This window comes from Choloepus didactylus, chromosome 15 (genome assembly GCF_015220235.1).
Source record: "Choloepus didactylus isolate mChoDid1 chromosome 15, mChoDid1.pri, whole genome shotgun sequence".
Taxonomy (NCBI): Eukaryota; Metazoa; Chordata; class Mammalia; order Pilosa; family Megalonychidae; genus Choloepus; species Choloepus didactylus.
In genome coordinates, this window is record NC_051321.1 from 82,065,371 (window position 1) to 82,087,382 (window position 22,012).

Consider the following 22,012-nt stretch of genomic DNA (forward strand, 5'->3'; position numbering starts at 1 on the left):
ACACAAACAAAAAAACCGTACCTGCATTATTTGTATTAGACTGACTGTCCTGGGAATTATCATTGCTTTCTGGGGGAGGTTGAAAGGAGGGTGATGGAGCTGTTTTACTTCTTTTTTTGTTTGTCTTTCTTTCCACTTGACAGTCTTCATCATCTTCACTTTCACTGAGATCATCAAAGCCAAAATATTTAATTTTGTAATTAGAACTTCCAGAACTTCCCTCATCACCTCCTGTCTCATCATGATCTTCAAAACCAAAAAATTCAAGTTTAACATCCTTTTTTGATTTAGTACTACTAGGTCGAAATCGGGTAGTGGTCTTGGAAGTTGCAATATCTGCCTTTTTTCTCAGACGGCCAGCTTCTCCCAAATCTGCAGGAGTTGATGCAGTGAACTCATCTATACTGCGTTCCATAGTATCCTGTATGGTAACATTACAAACTGACAAGCAAGATGGATGCAAAACAGTATAATCTCTAGTCCGTCCAACCGTCCCTCTAAAACTGGTCCCACAACTCACAGCGCCTTTCTTTGCCTGATTCAGGCCATCTTTACTTGATTCACTGTTCGCTTTGGCTAAGGCCTGACTGGTGCCGTCTATTAGCTTATCAAAATTTGATGCTCCTTGTGAGGATTTCACTTTATTGGCCCTACAGTACGTCCTACAGTTGCTTGGCCTAAGAACACTTTGCACAATGTCTTCTTCAATAGCTTCATTTAGATTTTCCAGCTGCTTTTTAAAATCTTCATCCTTCATCTCCAAAAGAGGATCATTTTCTAAACTTAGTATACAATCTTCTGATCTGATATCTTCAAAATCATTATCCCATTCATACAAACCAGTTCTTACAGATCCCTTAATTGGAGATATTTCTGATGGAGATTCTGACCTTCTTCCAACTTGGGAGTTCCAAGTATCATATATTGCCTTGATTTCATCCGCTTTGTATCCAGAAGCCACTGTAGTTTCTGTACTGGGTTTCTTATTACTGTCGTCAGCATTTTTATAAATATGATGACTATTCTTTTCATGTTCTTCATTAAAGTTCTCCACTTTATCTATAAAAATGAAAACTATTTAAGTCAAAGGATAAAATCATGAATGAAATCAACATAAAAGTTAAAAAACAGGAACATTTATTAGGCCAATTAACAGTTCAGAATCAATTCATCTAGAAATAACTGCAACAATTTTGAACTGTGAAGAAATAATTATTTACGCTGACTTCCCCTTCGACCTTTTTAGCAAATAGCACTTGTGTCTTCTAGTGACCTTTCTTCCTTACTGAAAGTTTTTGCTCTAAACTCCTCAGATGAGAGTTCAACAGTGTCGAGTAAATGAAATCAATTGAATCAATTCAGAATGACATGTAAATGACTGTGCCAAGCCTCTTCAGGGGACTGACCAGGTGTTTCAAATAAAGATATTAAAATTAAACATTATTTAGGAGAACCTAGTCCAGTATAACAAAATAAACGAAAACATTCAAAGAGGGTCTGTATTTATCTGGGGTAGGGCTGCCCACAAGGCATGCCGGCTCCATTTAGAAGTCTGTTTCCAGGGTCAGGTTTCTCTAGCTACTTCTGCTTTCCTTTCTTTCTTCTATCCCAAAAGCCATAATACCTACAAGAATTTTTTTTTTTTTTTAACAGTGGCTCTGGTGCCTAAGTAGCTACAGTCACTATTTATGCATATTAGTCAATAGTAAGTAAGTATTAAACAGCCTATTCATTTTGTACTCTGGGGAACTGATTTTTGTGATTTATATTTTTTACCTTTCCAAAAGAGAGAAGGAAATGGCTCAAACTGGTAATATGATTAATTCCCCCCGCTTCTGGTGGTAGAAAATACTGGCAAAATGTTCACCCAATGCCAAACAGTAAAATTATTCAAAGATGGACCAACATTTGAGAAAAACCATATACAAATCTCAATTTACAAAACATCAAATACAGACAAGAGATATACTTTACAGGGATTCACTGTACAATTTTTAATGCTACCCAGTGGGTTGAAATATAATTTAAGATCTGTATTTACCTACCTTTAGAAGCATTTAATTTCTAAACAAGGTTATTAACAGGGGATACTAGCTTTATTCTTAGCTGTTCCCCAGCTGAAGGCAAGGCACTCGATTTTTCATAATCTCAGAAGCACCAATTGCTAATCATAAAATATGGAAAGATTAAAAGTTAACTCTGATATTTGACATCTTAAAAGGGGTAGGAGCAAATTTTTCTAAAACCAAGCCTCAAGAAATAACACCATGAAAATGAGACTGTATATGGGGAAAAAATACAATCAATGCAAACTAAGGTCCATAGCTAACAAGTACATTGTAATATTCTTCCACTAATTGTAACAAAGGCAATATACCAAAGCTAAATGTCAACAGAGAGGGATACAAGGGAGGGATATGAGATTCTTGCTGTTGTTTCTCCTTTATTATTATTTTTTTCTTCTTTTTTTTGCATCAGAAATGAAAATGTTCTCATATAGTTTGTGGTGGTGAAAGTATAACTATGAGAGTATACCAGAAGCTATTAATTGTTCACTTAGGATGGATTGTATGGTGTGTGAATAAAAATGTTTAAAAAACAGAAAGATACAAGTGCTGGAGAAGATGTGGAGAGAGAGATAAATCTATTCACTGTTGGTAGGGAAGTAGAATGGTGCAGGCATGCAGTGTGGTGGTTCCACAGGAGGCTAAGTATAGGGTTGCCATATGATCCTGCAACCCCGTTATTTGGTATATACTTGGAAGAACTGAAAGCTGGGTCACAAATAGGCATTTGCACACGGATGTTTACAATGTTCACAATTTGCAATGAATGGAGGTGGCCTAAGGGTACATCAAAGGGTAAATGGAAGGGCAAACTGAGGTGTATACATACAATGGCAACAAACTGAACAGCTGCAAGAAGGAATGAGGTTGTGAGGCATGCAACTAGGTGAATGAACCTTGAGGACATTATGTTGAATGAAATAAGACAAAAACAATAGGATGAATATAAGACCTCACTAATATAAACTAACAAACTATAATGAGCAAAAGCTGAGAACTGAATTCAAGAACATAGCTTATGAGGGGACAGAATGTGGACACAGATTGGGCAATCGACGATGCAGGAGTAAAAAATGTTCAATAAGGCTTATTGTAAAGGTTCGTAGATTTTAAGTTCTTAAAGCGGTCACATCTATTCCTGAGTTTTAACTATTATTGAAGAGACGTTTATTTGGTACAAAATGTATACTGTCTGTAGCACACTTTCTAATTTAACCTCTATGGTCAGTCTATTTAAGCAACATAATTACATGGAACCCAGAACAGGGAATAAAATCTTGTTCTTCTGTACAGGTTAATGTAATACCCTGATACACCCCAAGGTATTTTAGGCAGAAAATTAAAAGTATTTGCAAAGTCCCCTTGAGGGACTGGGAGAAAATGTGGAAATACTACACTTCCTCACCTGGGAAATTCCTGATATTCTCACAAGCATTAGGGACTCCCAATTTAAAATTTAATAAGTCAAGCCCTCAATCCTGGGGCTTGCCTTTATGAAATTTATTCCGGCAAAGGAGAAGCTAAGCCTACTTATAATTATGCCTGAGAATCACCCCCAGAGAACCCCTTTTGTTGCTCAGATGTAACCTCTTTCTCTCAGCCAACTCTGCAAATAAACTCACTACCCACCCCCCCTACATGGGACATGACTCCCAGGAGTGTTATGTCTCCTTGGCAACATGAGACATGACTCCCAGGGATGAGTCTAGCCTTGGCATCATAGGATTGACAATTCTTCTTGACCAAAAGAGGGAAAAGAAATGAAACAAAATAAAGTTTCAGTAGCTAAGAAATTTCAAATAGTCAAGAGGTCATTCTGGAAGTTATTCTTATGCATTACATAGACATTCCTTTTTCGTTTCTAGTGTACTGGAATAGCTAGAAGGAAATACCTGAATGTGATGAACTGTAATCCAGTAGGCTTGATTCTTGATAACTGTATAACTATACAGCTTTTATCATGTGGCCATGTGGCCGCATGACTGTGAAAACCTTGTGACTCATACTCCCTTTACCCAGTATATAGGCAGATGAGTAATAACATAAAGACAAAAAATACAAATAATGGGGGGGGGGGAGGATAAGGGATATGGAATGGTTTGGGTGTTCTTTTTTATTTTTTTCTTTATTTTGGAGTAATAAAAATGTTCTAAAATTGACTGTGGTGATGAATGCACAATTAATATGATGATACTGTGAGCCATTGATTCTATACCTTGAATGGACTATATGCTGTGTGAATATATCTTAATAAAATTGCATTAAAAAAATACTAGTTATTCCAAAAAAAAAAAAAAAAAACGGGAAACCACACCAGTGCTTTCATAACAAGTGGAAAGAGCAGGGTAACTGAGTTCAGAGACTTGTGTTGCCCTGGTTTAACCAGCTCTGTAGAATTCAGGGAGTTCTGGGAGTTTCCCTGAGAACTTTTACTTCCTCATCTGTTTCACCAGGGAAGACACCAAACTAGTCTACTTTACACTGTTACTGAGGGAATTATTCAGAATAAATGCCTATGGAAACACATAAATGCTTGGTATGCTTAGCTAAATAAAAGTCTATGAGATGTCATTAAATATGATACTACATCATTTTTTTAGAGTTGTACAGCACTCCACTATCTTGACATAGCAAAGCTTATTTAGACTCCTAATTATCTTATAAACAATTTTAATTACTTGTTTAATAAAATCATCTGACTAAAAAAAGTCTCAGAACAATAAACTTGATTCATTCCCATGTTTAAACCACTTTCAAGTTGTACTTACTACCCCCATTTCCCCTAAAATCAGAAAACTGTGTTGCATTTTTGTGGGTTTAAACCTAAAAGACTAATACCGCCAGTTATTGTTCTTTCAATAAGAGTTTAACTCTGTTGTAAGTTTACCTTATAAATTTGTTTCAAGTGGAAATAGTAATAAAGTGTCTTCTAGAAGAGTAATTCACTGAAGGAGTTTTATCACTGGCAAACATTAAATAATCCTACAGATTATTATTAATGTACATTATATTTTAAAACTTTTGAAACGATAAAACTAACTTACTCAACAAAGTGTTCTGCATAAGAAAGGCTGCCCAAGTTCTCCAAAACAGTATTTTAATATATAAAATAAATGCTTTCTATAGTCCTTCACTGTTTCACTCTCCAACAAAAATTCTTAACTGTATCTTCAGAAGAGACAATGACTATTTTATCCTAATACACAAAATAGCAATTACTTTTCAACTGCCCTCCCCCTCAAATATCCTAGCTTTCCTGTCAGATTAAACCCACAACATCTCCAAACATTAAGTACATAAAAAGCAAAACAGAAAAAAAAAAAAGAGAGGGGGATAAAGATAAGAGTTCTTTTCTTAAAGAGAGGCTAAGCATTCTCTCTATTTTAAACTAAACTGGCTATGTAACAGAAATGTATTTCTAGTAAAGATAACACATTAGGTGTCAAACGGATCTGAGTCCCAGCTCCTCTGCCACTTACTGGCTACAATGACCCTGGGCAATCACTTTAAGAAGTTCTGACAGTTTTCCTCACCTGAAAAAAATGAGCTAATAAAATCTGCCTCAAGGGCAGGATGAACAGATGAAAGATAACATATTTAAAGATACTTTGCATGTTACAGGACATCACACAATAGCAAATTATCAAAGTTATTACACATAATTGAGCTGTCACCATAATATGAAACTTTTTTAAATAACTATTGTTAGTGGAATCTAAACTGTAAGTTCATCAATAGCGCCTATGTCCCATGTACAGGTGCAATTCATGCAAGGAATCCAAAACCATTCTAAAGCCTAATGTTCCTCATCAAGCTGGAGGGTGAAAACCGGATCTGTAGAAAGCTCTCAGCCTCTCAGTACACCACCATCCCAGAGCCACCTGCAATCAGATACTTAAGCCTTTTCATTTTAGCTTTTAGCATCACTATATTGGTACTCAAAATCTTTTGTTTATTCGGCAATATTTAAGAGAAATAATTCAGCACAATAAAGAAGCCTACATGGAATTTGGAGTTTGAGAAGCATGTGGTTGAACCAGAGCTAAACTAGATGTGTTTGGCAAGTCATATAACCTCTCAAAAGCCTTATTTTGCTTGTGTGAAAAACAAAGTAACCTCACATAAAAGATTAATTAAATGCCCACTGTTCCCTTAAGGGGTCTTTATTTTGAAAGGAAATAGAACATTCCTTTAAAAATGAAAATACAAACAATATTTGCAACAGTATGAATATAAATAGTTCTATAAAGGAACAAACTGCAAAAGTAAACAGGTGGGATGGTTTAAGGCTACCTTGAGTGAAGTGAATTCTCAGATGTATTTTTAAAGTGGGGAGGGAGGTTTGTTGAGAATCTACACATGGCTTTCACAGGTTCTGCAAATCTTGGGAAACTGAATGAAAAAAATGTTCGCATACTCATTTTTCAGAGAGCATTATTATAGTTTTACCAAGTTTTCAAACACTCGAAAAAATATACACATATATATATATTTGGTTTGAAGGACAAGAGAAATTGCAAATAATATTGGGAATTTGGTGTATGTTGATTATGGAATTTCAAATCTCTACAGAAAAGAGAGATTATTCAATACAGGGTATTAGAACATCTGATGAAAAATAAAGTTGGTTCTAAAACTCAAACATGAAAATATATTCTAGATTAATCAGACTTAAACATGGAAACTGGAATCAAATACGTATTATAAAACAAAGAGGAATTTTTTAAAGTACATTATGCCCAAAGGGGGAAAGTCCTTTCTCAGTATGACACAAAACCCACAATCCATATTCACCTACATAAAATCTAAAATTTCAGTTTGGCAAAAAACATAAGTAACATCAAAAGAAACAATAAAATGTGAAAAACATATCTGCAACTCACGTCATAAAATAAAAGGCCAATTTCCTTAATTTAAAAATAGCTCCTACACTCTTTTTTTCTCTGAGAATGGGTTTTAGTATTCTTTGAAGGATTATTATCATAAAAAGGTTGATAAGAATGTGCAAAGTTCTCCTGGAGACTCCTGATCAATACTATTTTGAGACAGTCTGGTTGCGAGTCCCTGTACTATAATCTCTTATTTTGTCCCCAAGAAATCTAGGATGTATGCTTTAGATTGAGTGACCTACAAGAAGAATGGGTATAATTATTTCAGTTGCTTTGTTATTGTGTTCTTTTCCATTCTATTATTTCATGCCCTACATGTGCTTTAATAAATCCAATATAGCTAAAATAACTAAATAGAGAAATAAAAATAATATGTTTACAAAAAAAAAAAAAAATAGCTCCTACAAATTCCAATTGAATTAAAGACCTAAATATGAAGGGGAAAATGGAAAGAGTTTATGTTATAAAAGAATAGCTTCGTGGCCTGAAGCAGCAAAAGATTTCTTAACAAGATACAAAAAGCATTAATGATAAAAGAAAAGAAATTTAATTTTATTAAAATTAAGATCATCTGTCCACTGAAAATTACCATTAAGGAGAACAAGACAATCTAGAGTAGGGAGTCCTATATAGAGAATGCCTACAACTCAGTAATAAAAGACTACCCAGTAGAAAAGTCATCAGTAAACATATTAATATATAAAAAGGTACTCACATTTATTGAAATACCACTCCTCAACTCATAACGCAAAGTATTGCGGAGAAGATAAAGCTACTTCAACTGGTGGAAGTGGAAAATGGAACAACCACTTTGGCATTATCCACAAAAGCTAAACGTAACACTTATGACTCAGAAATTCCACTTAAAAGTGCTTACCAAACAGAAATGCACGCATATGTGCACCAAAAGACATGTATTAAACTGAACCATATGAAACTTCCATTTTTAAAATGACCAAATATCAGCAATTCCATATGGTTTGACATAGAAGCATGCTCGTAGCAGTATCATTCCAAAAAACTGAAACCCAAATATCCATTAACAGTATAATTAATATATATATTGTGATCTGTTCAAAGAAATACTACAGAGCAATAAAAAGAAATACAAATCCATTTCTGTCACAGAATATTTTAGTACAGCCTCTACAGAGAGCAATTTGGAAATATCTTTTAAATTAAAAATGTACATATCAAAGACTTACCCTTGAAGCCAGTAGTTTCATTTTCAAGTATTTACAAATAACTTTCCAGGAGTATGAAATAACATAAGGAAACTCACTACAATATTACTTCCTGTTTTTAATTTTACAAACAATCTGAATTCCAATCAAGAAAGAACTTATTGTACAGCCATATACTTAAATACTATGCAGCTGTTATAAAGAATGAGTTGGTTCTAAATTATGTACAGATATGGTTACTCTTGGGGGTGGGAATGGCTGAGGGATGGGGGACAAGCCTTTCATTTGTGCCCTTTGAATTTTATATCCTACATATATTACCTATTCAAAAGTTTAAAAATTTTAAAGGGGCAAAAAGGTACTTTAAAGTATAACAATGGTATCATAGTCCTCTTTTGTAGAGTCTGTATCTGGTAAAGAATTAAAATACGTATGGATGAAACACAATGCCTAGAACTTGTTTCAAAACAATTCATCATGGAAAGGGACTAGAGGTGGGGATAAAAATGAAACAAGACTGACTACAACTGATGTTTACTACACAATAGTCTGATTACACATACACTTCCTTTACCTTCTTATGAGAAAGTGGAGGTATCTCCTTTCACTTCTCACCAAACCCATCATTACATGTGTAAGGAAACAGGCCCTAACAAGCTAATTATGGAAAAGGTGGCCAATTGAACCACTAGCCTAAAGAGACCTACTAAAAAGACTAGCACCATGTTCTCTTATATTACACTACCTCTAATGGTGCTGCTAAAAATATAGATAAACATATCTTAACACACAGTATCAGAAGTACAGGATCCAGAAGAAGAGGTTAAAATCCAATGTGCTGGTCAAACGGCAAATGTTTACCAATGTGCTGAGGGATATATTTAAACAAAACCTTTGACTTCTGACTAAGGAGACTGTACAGAATGATGGAGGGGAGAGGCTTTGGGGACCATAACCCATGCAGAGTTGAGGTAACTAGAAAGGTTTAACTGAGCAGGGAGGCTACAGAAATCATTCAATTCATTGAAATCATAAGGACTATTGAGCAAGAGCACTAAACATCAATTAGAGTTGTCCAAGAAAGAGACTGCCTAGGAAGAGGGTATGCTCCCTGCCATATGAGAAAAATCTGATAAAATGGAACTTGATCAAAGTTAATTAACTTCTGCTCTGCAAAAGACACTGTTAAGAGAACGCAAAGACTAGTCACAGACTTGGAGAAAATATCTGCAATAGATATATCTGATAAGGACTTGTACCCAGAATATATAAAGAACTCTTAAAAGTTCGATAAGAAAAGAACCCCATCTGGGATAGATCACTCTTCATTATGAAAAATGGCTTATCTCTCACCTTTCACTAATCTTACTAGGGTACATTTCACCAATTCTGGTATGACCTATGAAGAAATAATGTGATAGATTATTAGATTCTGTGTTTAATAACTGAGTAACTCTAATGTCTGGGTAACAAATCCTTTGCATGTCAGGTAATTTCCAATTATTACCACAAAAAATGAAAGAAGATTTAATATAATGATTCATGACTAAAAATAATTTTTGATGACTGCCTCATGACTTGTGGCATATAACCAGAAAAATAAAAATAAAAAAAAAAAAAGGCTGCCATAACATAACTCTTTCCATTCTTAACTCATTTTTGGCAAAAAGCTTTCTCGATATTTACACGTATTTAAAAAAAAAAATAGGAATAGAACTAATGCCCAAAACTTTTCAGTTTCTAGCAATAATTTTCACCCATATACATGAACTAATTGAAAAAAATCCCCACCCATCTCATTAAGAGATGCATTTCCAGTAAATTTTTACCTTTAAAATGTACAGCATTCATTTTTTTCCATCAATTATGAACTAATAATTGTGGTCATGACTTAATCCAGAATTTTTTTAAATACTTAAGAGGCTTACAGACACAATATTTTTTTTACCTTGTATACACATATTTTAAAGAAAGAATTATGAAAAGGATGACCACTAAAAGAGTAAGCATGCATTCAATAGGATAAAATTCTCAACAGAAAGTGGGAATAGCAATACAATTCCAAAATGAAAAAGGAAGTATAGTAAATCTGTTTATAAAGACCTTGTTTTTGTATTTTGTTTTTAAAAATGTATGAAAGTGAACAGTAAATAATTATGGCATTTGCAAGTGAGAAGATAGTGACTATAAAAGACAAAATAGTGGTTACTTTGGAGGTGTGGGAGGGAGTTGTGAACTGGCTGTTAAAACTGTAGGAGATCCTAAGGGTGGTGATCATAAAGGTGTTGCTCTTATAAAATTCATGAAGCTACACATTTTGAGTAGTTTTCTGTATCTGTTTTATTTTACAATAAAAAGGTTAAAAGAAATCACTATAACTAAAATGTAGTTGTCAGTTTTAGTTTCAAATGTCAACATTTAAATTTAAGATGAATAGTTTCATGACCAGCAATGCCATACCTAAATATTTACCCAAGGGAAACTGGGATACATGCCTATTCAAAAACCTAAATGTGAATGTTTATAGAAGCTTTATTCATAATTACCAAAAACTGGAAACAACTCAAATCTCCTTCAAATGCAAATGGATTGTGGTATATCCATAAAATGGAATACTACTCAGCAATAAAAAGGAAGAAACCAGCGATATATGCAACAACATGGAATAATCTCAAAAGCATTATGCTAAATGAAAGAAGCCAGATTCCAAGGCTACAAAATATATGAACCCATTTACATGACAGTTCTGGAAAAGAGAATACTATAGGAACAGAAAACAGATCAGTGACTGGCAGGGGTTGGAGGTCAAGAAGGAACTGACCACAAGGGAGCATAAGGGAACTCTCTAAGGTAATGGAAATATTTTGCATCTTGATGTGATGTGGTGGTTACATAACTGTATACATTGTCAAAATCCACAAAACTTTATATCTTAAAAGAGTGATTTGATGCTCGGTAAATTATATATACTCAATAGGCATAACAATTTTTTTTTTAAGATATTGTGTCAGATATCTTTCAGTTGTCCTTCCAGATCCACTCTCTACTCTGATGTCAGCCCCAGGAAGCTGACCAGTGTTAAGAAGCTTCCTTATCCTTGGGCTTCCACTGGGTTTGCCAATGAGGAATCCCAGCAGGACAAAGGTGGAGGGTTATTTCGGATATTTTATTCTTCCAGGGCCCTCCTTATGAGGCCTCTCAACAGAAGGGCATTGCTCCTCTCAAGGTGGCCTCCTCCACATGGTTCAGATAACCAACCCCTTGTCATTTTGGTCCTAGGATGGTAATAACTCCACGCACCTAACCAAAGGTAGAGCACCATCCCCTGTGGTTTTCCTACACTCCCCCACACCTTTATAAATAACCCCTATAGAAACAAACCCTCCCTGTATTACTCTAATTTGGGCATGCCATCTGCGTCCTGTCAGGACCTTGACTGGTGGGGATACATGAAGTGGGAACATGGTTTCTCAAAACCTTCTAGGCAATGTGTGAGCAAAGATATTTGAACCTGTCCTCTAGGAAAATTTCGCGATAAAGCTACCATGCCTCTCACCCATTTCCCTGTGTCATGATCCAAAATGTAAACACACCTTGTCATCTCCTCCTGTACTCTAATACTCATAATATATCTGTACTTCCTTCCCAACTCCTAATCTAACCCACCACCACCACCAAAAATCCCCCTTTAACTGTGGTACTGGAGCCTCAGTGATCAGCATACTCTCATGTAGATGGATTCACTTTCTCTACAACTTCCCTGCCCTAGCTGAAATCTAAAGATGTCTCTTGTCCTGCAGCCCTCTCTAGCTCTCAGAGTAAGATGGTTTGAGGTCAAAGGAATGCTGACTCTCCAGAGCCTCTTTTATAAAACTATTACTCTTCCACCCTCTTAAAAAAGCCCATTCTTTGAAGCTTCTGCCATCTAGCTACTTACCCTCTAATACTCCTCTTATCTGTCATCTAACAATCTCCTTATTCGTTTAAGATTGTGCACCAGATTTATAATTACCCCACCAGGCCGGGTTTGCTATAATCCTGAATTCCCTCAGATTCCCATCCCCTGATCTCCCAGTTCTTTAATCTTCTCCCACATTCCATCTCAGGAACCAGGTCTTACAGTTTTACCCAGGAACCTGTCATCATCCCAAAATGCTTTACCTCTTACACGTTAAAATCAGATAACCCACCTTTTTCATCACAACCTACCAACCATCTAACTTGTTTGTTCAAGTACTCCCATTTTTGACTTTAATTAAGACTACCAGTATACTGACCCCTTCCCTCCTCTCCTTTCTCCCACCCACCATTTCTGTCCAGTCCCTAAACAGCTTAAATTCCACAGTCCATCATTTTAATCACTCTCGTGCCAATATTTTAAATTATCTTGCTTCTCTATCTCATCATTCCACATGTTGTCTAACAAAATGCCAATCCAGGATAATTCTAATTCTGCATTCCGGGAAGGTTCCAGCTAATGGGGCCTACTAAAAGAAGGGGAAAACACACCCCCCCACACACACAATGAGTAAATTACTGACCATGAGTATTTGTGATACCAATTTCGACCCCAAATAATATCCAGCAATTCTACTTTTTCTCTAGACAGCTAACTCCTCCACGTTCTGCAACGTTATGTTTGAACCTCTGCCCCTTCCCTCAAGCCCCCACACTACCCAACCATTCTTTTTCCCTTTCAGAGATCATCTCTTCTGTCACCTTAGGGGGAAAAAAAAATGAAGCTTTCAGCCATAAACCATCTTATCTCCTGTCCTCCCACTGAGCTCACATTTCACTCAATGTTCCTCCTGTCCAGGAGTTGCTGCATCCCTTCTCCCAAGATCAATCTCTCCCTCTATGCTTTAGACCCCATGTTTCAAGGGTCTCCCATGAATTAAAACCTTCCAAAACCCCTCATCCCCTCTAGCTTTTTCTTTTCTTCAAACATCTTTAACAAGTTATATACACTCACTGCTCCCATTTCCTCACTGTGCACTCACTCCTCAGACCACTTCAAAGTTATAAAACCCAATGACTGCCTTCCAGTTCTCATTTTAGTTGACTTTGTAGCAGCATTCCAATTCAGCTGATCCTTTCATGAATCCCTATTCTGCTGGCTTTATTTTCCTTCAGCTGCTCCACCTCAATTTCCTTTCCTAGTTTTTCTTCCACCTCTCTCCATCCACTAAATATCAGAAGTTCTTCAAAGTTCAGTACTAATACTTTTCTCCTCTCACACTGTCCTTAATGACATCATCTAATCCTATACTTTCAAGTCATGTTGATAAGCTGAATCTCAAAATTTATCACCTCTAAGCTCCAAGCCAGCAGATCCAACTGCCTCTTGAACTCATTCGACAACCAGTATATCCAAAACTGAACTCCTGAACTTTCCCTCAAAATGTCCCTTATCTCAGTGAAATGACACTACCATCTACTCAGCTGCTCCATTAAGAATTATTCCAGATGTCATGGCTCCTTCTTCAAGGCTCAAGTCACTTATCTCTAACATTCATCCCTTCTCAGGGTACCCAAAAGGTCTCAGATTAAATGTCAGCCTTACCCCCAACCCCCACCAAGACCAAGGAAGTAAGTCTATTATCCCTTTCCATGGCACCCTATATTTTTCTTTAGTTTTCAGCACACTTGTTATTCTTTATTTAGTATGTCTTCCCCACTAATTGTAAAAAGGCAAGAAGTGAGTCCTTTTTCTTCATGGATACACACCCAACACTCAGCATGTTATAGAAGACACTAAATAACTAAAATAACAGCTGGGTGACAGAAGGATGGCATTCCCCAGACCTTCCTATGAACAAATTCGTCTTCTTCTAATCAGGAATCTGGAAAAATTTGAGGCCCACTTCCCAGAGGATTGGGGGCTGGACCAGAAATACTCATAAATAATCATCTGGTTCTAAGTTTTAAGAGCCTATGGAATATATGAAGAAAATGGCTCTGAAAAACAAACTATTATACAAACGTGTAGTCATCGTTTCAGAAGCGGTTATTTATCATGGCCTGCAGAAAGTCTACAGCTCCATTACTCGAGGGAAGACTATGTTTACAGTTTTCATGTTCTACACCGTGGCTAGCAGACAACCTGGACTGAGATGAAATTTGTTAGTGGTCATCTGCATTGTTGTCATCACTTATACCTTACGAATGATCCTCTTTTTACTTAAGAAAACCTTTCACAAAAAATGAAAATTCTACTTTAAAACAAAGTGAATTTTCTTACATTTCCTGTACCTCTTTCAGCATTTCATATTATTGATTTCCATTTGTATACAGCACAAAAAATTAAGAAGTAGAGGGTATCTATTACCTGTAAAACTAAGGTCTGCTTTATTTGGTTAAGTATTGAAAATAGTTTGACCATTATTTTTACTGAAAAAAAAAAAACTTTATAAACAGAGGCAAGAAGGAAGCCATGATTTGCTCTTTGTCAAAACTAAATTGTTATTTTAAATATAAGGCTTTAAAGATGACAAAATTAAGTTCATTCCTTTCAGGATATCGCAGCATTATAGGAAAAGTACGTGTATTTTGAATGTTTCTCAGGTCTACCACTTAATAGTTCAAGGTATTCAACCTCTCTGAACTGTGATTTCCCCTCTAAAAAACCGGAATAAAGCCTGCCTTACATGGTTGTGATAAAGGAGAAACTGATGTAAAGGGCTCAGCACAAGTAGGAACAAAATAAATCATAGATCTCAGCCACTTCTCTTAAAAGCTTTATGACAATTATATTCGATACAATAAACACATTCAATTTCTAAATAAAAACCAGTAACTGTGGATACTATACTTTCAGTATTCTTTAATAATCCTCATTAATCACATGTACTTTAACGAATGAGTAGGTGACAACCTTATCTCGGGTCACAAGTTAGTGGCCTACTTTAAACTTTTGGGAATATAGTAATTCATTTCCCTTTCTAAAATTCACCTTCAGGGCTAAATCAAAGTTCATAATTTCCTGACAATACCATCCTTCTTACTTATACAAACACTCAGTGCAGCTTTAAGCAAATGGAAAAAATTCACTGGCTACAAAACCAGTCATGCAAATTAAGAGCCTATGCCTTAGTTATCTCAGTATTTGGCAGGCTGTGTAGACTGAATCCCAGCTGGCTGGCAAAGAAAGTGTGCCAAGGAGAGATACAAGTCCTAGAATCCAGATTAAAAACCTGTAGCAGAGCACACAAAGATGGAAAATGGAAGGCAAATTAAGTAGCCTCACATACAAGGCAAGAGTTGCCTTCTTTTAACCCTAATGCACACAGCCCTGGATTCCAAACTTTAAAGAACACCCCAAGATCTCTTAAAAGGGCTAATCTTTAACATCTGCTAAGTCATTTTTAAATGGCACATGAGGGTGAGAACTCCTACTGACCCTAACAGTAACTGCAATTAGAATTTTAAATGTTTTTAAAATTAAAGACTAGATACTGAAGTATCTAGTGATGAAATAAGAAAACCTGAATTTGCTTTAAAATAATCCAGAGGGTAGAGAATGGGAGGTGGAGGCGAGTAGTGTGTAGAATAGGTGAAACAATATTTGCCATATTCTGACAACAGCAGAAGCTGGATAACTGGACACATGGAGGTTCTCTTACTATTCCATTTTTTGTGTCAGAAATTTCCACAATGGAACTTTTTAAAAACTAAGTGTTAGATATAGCTTACAATGGGTGACAGTGTGACTGTGAAAACCCTGTGGATCACACTCCCTTTATCCAGTGTATGGATGGACACGTAGAAAAATGGGGACAAAAACTCTATGAAAAATAGGGTGGGATGGGGGGGTGATTTGGGTGTTCTTTTTTACTTTTACTTGTTATTCTTATTCTTTCTGGTGTAAGGAAAATATTAAAAAATAGATTGGGGTGACGAATGCATAACTATATAATAGTACTATGAACAGTTGATAGTACACCATGGATGACTGTATGGTACGTGAATATATCTCAATAAAGCTGAATTTAATTTAAAAAAAACATTAAGTGTCAGGACATCTTAGCAACTCAGTCCTTCCCTGCAGTTCTCATTCAGTTTGTACCCTGTTTCTCAGTTCTCTTAACCATCAAGTATCTGTCTGGAAAACAGCAACCATTATGTGTTTATCATGACCTCAGCCACACCCTCTTCAAACTGGCCACAATTTTTTTTTTGAAGTACTATCTGTTACAAAATATTTAAAACACAGAATTTTAACAGTGTCTAAAAATAAACCACATATTCTCTTTTAAATTTTTTAATCTTATAGAAAAAATTTAAAAAAAAGAAAAAAACACATTCCAAACAAAACAAAGGGTTAAAAAAAAACAATAACTACTTTGCTTCCAACGTGTTCCTACCACACCCCAAGAAAATTAATAAACCATATCCAAACAAAGGAATAAGAAAAACAAATAATCTAAAATAACTACACTGCTTCCAACATCATATATTCTCTTATAGAGAAAGAAGTGCATTTAAAAATTCAATACCAGGAGAGATGATGTAAGAAGTTTCAGTTTGGATAAGCCCTTTTCATCGATGTGATATATATATAATTCTACAGTGAAAAATGGTGTCAATGAGCACTCCACTGGAAGGGTACTATGGAACTTAACCTGTGCAGTTTGAACAAGTTCATTGATAATATTTTTCACAAGTTGTTGAATAAAATACCTGAAACTGACCTGAATAGGATTTCTAAGATTTCTGAGTCTAAGTAGGTACACAAGCATTCTTCTCTGGAGAAAAGGTCCAAAACTTCCATCATTTTCAAAAGGCTCCTCATTCAAAAAAGGTTAGGAACCACTTTAGATTTAGAGAGACCCCTTATCCAAAACTTAGGTTTGAGTTTCTAAACTTCAACTAAAATCGAAAGGCTTTCTGGATGAGGGTAAAAGCAGTAACAATTTGACAAACATAATGCAAGAAGAGTTCAAGCACAAAGGAAATGCCCATATTTTAGCAGGGAGAGGCAAAGAAAAAGGTCAAAAAGTCAATAAACTTTCCCAGAACTATAACCAACTTATAAACATATGAGCTTATTAGTGGTTTATTAGAACTAACCTGCACAGGTTAGACATAGGCTAAGACCACTAAGAGAATTAAAAACGCACCCTTAAAATTCCCTTTTTATCTTACAAGGGGCTGCCAGGGTGGCTGCAGCTCTGGATGGCTAAAGAAGAGGAGAAAAGAAAAAGAAATAGTCAATAGTCCTACATACCAGTGCCTTCTCATTAAGGGTGCCTTTGTGGGAGGAGGAAGGAGGAAGGAAGAGGGACATGATGTTCCTGAGCACCTATTCAACTGTCATTTATCATACATTTTCTCCTCACAGACCCAATATAATGAAGTTTGGGTTTCCAGTCAGTCCACTGTATCCCCATCAGAACTGTAATTAAGCTACATTGGACTAGGAATCTAGTATCTCATTTCTACAGAAAACTACGTTTCCAGTTCCTGCCAGCTAACTTCAAATGGCACTTTGGACATATATAGATTTACCCCATCAAAGAAACTACATAAGCATTTGCTACCTATGAATATTTAACTACCAAGTTCCTGTTTCCCCTTTACATAAGAATTCATCCCCACTGATATTCTCTGTGGTCAGAGCCCCCTCCCTGCCCATAATACCCCATTCTCTAAAAGTAGCACTTAGGGAAGCCTGTGTCTTGCTCCTTGACCATCTTACCCATTTCCCAGTATTACCTTCCTTCCTCCAAATAAAGTATTGGGGAACAGCAAGATACATCAGTAAGAACATTAGTTAACTAAAGTGGAACAGCATTTCTAGAGCCTGGCACAGCACGTGACACACAGTCAGTATTCAACATGTTGAAAATCAATCAGTAAATCTAAATCTATTTCCAATTCAGTCACTAGCAGAACTTGGACATGACACTTAACATCGTTGACTCTAATCTATAAAATGAGGAGAACTAAGTTAAAATTAATTTTAGTGCCATAATTCCATGATTACCAATACATTTTTAGGAGGGAACTTGGGAACAGTTTCTATGCTCTCAGATTTTTTTTAAATGGAGATTTAACCTATCCTTAACTTACGAACAATGCTTCAGAAGAAATGTGGGAAAAGTAGTAAGGACAGCCAAATCGGAATTAACTGGGAGGATAAAGGAAATGAGAATAACAGCTGGCTCATCCTCTCATCCAAGGGTGAGACATTAAAAAGAGAAAAATGTTCAGCATTTTTAGGAAAATTACGCAAGACACAGTCCATTATGCCATTTGATGCACCTTATATTAAGCCTCCAAAGGACAAATTCCTCTTAAGAATTCAGTACTAGGAGAGATGCAACGTCTTTACTTCCTTCTAAAATATGAGATCTATGTAACCTTTCTTATCACTCTACTTTGACTGCCAAGAAGTCAAGAACTAAGGTTTGTTTTCAACTACAGTGGCTGTCCTTGTCCTAAGGCTGATACAGCTCTCTCTCCTCCCTGCCACCTCCATTCTTAGCACTTTAGTCTTCTAGTTAATTGCATCTGTATCATATTATTTTTCAATCTCAAATCTTTTACAGAAGTGAGTGGAGGTATAACTGATAAAATTTATTGTTTTATGAGAGTACTAGATTTCAGAATTACAAATTAATATTTTAAAAACAACCACAGTTTTGTGGATTAAAACTGATTAATCTACTAGTCCCAAACAGACTCCAAACCAATTTCAATTTGCAAACAAGTTTAATTCTTTAGTGCTTCCACTCAATACCTCCTTAATCTTTCTGAACTAGTTTGGGAGAAAAGTCTAACACTTCTAAACCTAATCCTCATTGTAAATGCTCATCTCATTTTCATTATCAGTAATCATCTAAATCCTCCACAGGAAAAGAAATGAGATACTGTGTAATCTTAACCCAACAAAAAGGAGAGATTTCTTACTGGCGCTGCATTAGGGATTTATGAAAGACTGTTCCCAAAATGTACCTTGAGTAATACTCTAGAACAATATCCAAGTTGTTTAAATAAAATTTCAACCAATTGATTTCTTTGAAGTTCTTAAATTTCCTCTACAAAAGTATCAATAGTCCCCCCATTAATCATAAATGCAAAAAGAAAACCCAAGAAGTATACTTCAGAATTTAAATCACTTAACGGCTCCCATGAAGCTCTTCTGATTCAGAATAAAGAAAAGCAAAACTTACCTGAAGTCATTAATTTAGAACAGCTACTTCTGCCTGCATCATCTTCTAAGATGCGATTTGTGCTCTTTTCTTTTCCAACCAATGTATCCTCCAAAGGTAAACATTTATCAGATACAACACTGTCTTCACCCACTGGATAAGTAATTTTATTATTGGCTTCAAGTACAGAAGTGACATCTTCCAGCTGAGCAGCTTCACTAGATTCTGAGTAAGAGGAACCCTTACCCTGGGCTAAATTCTTTGAAGAAACCGGTAGAGACTCATCATCACTATCAAATCCAAAAGGATCTCCAGCATTTTCTTCTTCCACCTTAGGTTTCTTCGGAATTTCTTGGATATCTGGTTTAAAATTGGGCCTCTTCTGCCCTAATTTAGCCATAAATGTGGTCTCTCCCCATTTTGTACTAAGGGTGGTCCGTTTGTTGGAAAAGACTTCATCAAATTTTGAACTGCCATTTCCTCCTTTCCTACTGTATGTTTTCCCAAATCTGGATGTCATTTTGATACCTGTTTCATATTCTCTGTGAAAAAAAAATGAAGAAAATATATAACCACCAAACATTTAACAAGTGTTAAAACACTGCATACAAAAATAAGAACCTGGATTTCTCCCCATCTGATTTTCAACATTCAAGACACAAACCATTAGAAATGATTAAATAAATACAGGGAGAGAGTATAAAGAGAGGCGCTAAATTTTTACCCTACATACATCCATGTCAATTTTTTTTATAATGAATACATATATTCATATACTACTCACAAGGTAAAAAAGCATAATGACCAACCAATTTATAATACAATGTCTACAAAACCACTTTTGGTGAAACATCTACTTTTTAAGGTTTCAAATGTATCAATTTACCCTTCTCAGAAACATCATTTTTACCTTGTAAACTCATCTGAATAGGGTAGTATAAAATCCTGAAAAGCTCAAAATGTTCATTTTGGAGCACTTACATGAGGGAAAAAAAGTGTTATTTTGTCATGTATTAAAGCCTGTATCTTTTAAGCCAACCTTGAAAATTCTGATTCTGGGTCTAATGTAATTTGGACTGTACTTGAAAAGTGCTCCTTAGATGGTCATCTCCCTAAGCTCAAGAAACCATCCTTATTCTATCTTCCTTGTCCCTATAGTGCTGTGCTCATTTGATGAGTTACATTTTCTGGAACCACTGAACTCCTGCATGCTACACTGTCCCATGCACTGTTAGACAAAGCAACAGAAACCTGTAACCTTTATTTTTCTCTTGGCTTTATAAAGGATAAATTGATTTATCTGATTTATCTACATAATAACAGGTACTAGGGCAAAAGAAAAAAATTTTTGTCAGGCCAGTAAGTCAAAAGTCAAACATTCTCCAAAGCAAGTTACAGTACTTTTTCAACAATTCTTATTATCAATATTTCCCATGCTTTGTCCTTCTAAAATTTAAACACCAATATATTAAATATAAATTAAAGCTTTAAAGCAATTGCCCAAGGGCTTGAAAATCTTTAATACTCTGAAACTGATAACACAACAACTGCAATATTTGACCTACACTTTAAATATATAATGATCCATCCTTTAAATTTTTCCCTTTATTAACTTTTAAACCTTCCCATTTATAGTGAATCATTGTCTAACTTGGTTTTACATGTATTCAATAAAGGACTTTCCCCTTTATTGGCTGGTTAGAAGCCAATTCTGTTTTGACAAAATAATGATTCATTTATTCATCCATCACATCTGCATTGAGGAAATAGTTTGTAAGGTGTCTGAAGACCTTTTAAAAGGTCACAAAACTTTTTCCTGAGGGAGACCTATTTCTCCCTGTACTGTGGATTTACACTAAAGAATCCTGTTGTCTTTCTTGTTAAATACAGCCTAAACAAAACTAAGAACACTGGGAGCTGTAAAGGCCTGATCTGCAGATCTACATTTACACACACACACCAACAAAGCTGGAACGCTTTGGATGCACTTCAGGCGGTAATCATCAAAAAAGTGCTGAGTGAAGGCCAAACCAAAAACCTAGACTTGATCTCCTTTAGGCTCACAGTAGAAAGACTCGTTGTACAAATGGTCCCAGAACCACAATGCATTCACTATTGAAGGTTTAAGGTCTACTAGTAGGCTTTGCAAATGTAGCTGGATGTTTGATATTAAGGAGTTGTTACTTTAAGTGTGATAATACGGTGGTTATGTTTTTCAAGAGCATCCACATCTTTCACAAATACACACTGAAATATTTTTAGTGATGAAATAATGTCAGATTTTTTTCCTAACATTAAGGGGTATGGAACAGGGAAGTTGTGCAGACGAAACAAATTTGGTCAAGAGATAATAAAGGATGAAATCTGAATAATGGGTGGATGAGTTTATTATATAATACTCCCTTTTTATTTCCTTGATCGTTTTCCATAATAAAATGCTTTTAAAATATCACTGGACATTAGATAACGCGACGGCATTATCTAAAAGGAGAGAGTCAAGTATGTATAAATTCAAAACCAAGCATGCAGGCATATTTGACATTATGGTTTATTCGAGGCCTCAGGTACACAGGCTAGCCTGTTCAGCCTTCAAACTCCAAAGACCATCCTAACAAAAAAAAAAAAAGGAAAGAATGATTCACAACTCGGTCTACTCGGTCTCCGGGCCTTTGCCTCTGCCTCAAGCCAGGTCGAATTTGCAGGAAAGTGAGCTGGCATAT

General features: G+C 35.7%; 1 protein-coding gene across 3 annotated transcripts in view; it reads right to left on the reverse strand.

The window, feature by feature from the left end:
* Positions 1-22,012, reverse strand: part of WAPL (WAPL cohesin release factor) — an 85,641-nt gene that overhangs the window by 62,615 nt on the left and 1,014 nt on the right. For all 3 annotated transcript variants that reach the window (XM_037804218.1, XM_037804219.1, XM_037804217.1), the window contains exons 2-3: positions 19,314-19,834; positions 22-1,059 (exon numbers count right to left, since the gene is read on the reverse strand). In XM_037804218.1, the coding sequence (XP_037660146.1) occupies positions 22-1,059; positions 19,314-19,812 (1,537 nt within the window). In that variant the 5' untranslated portion in view covers positions 19,813-19,834. The remainder of the gene's footprint in view (positions 1-21; positions 1,060-19,313; positions 19,835-22,012) is intronic.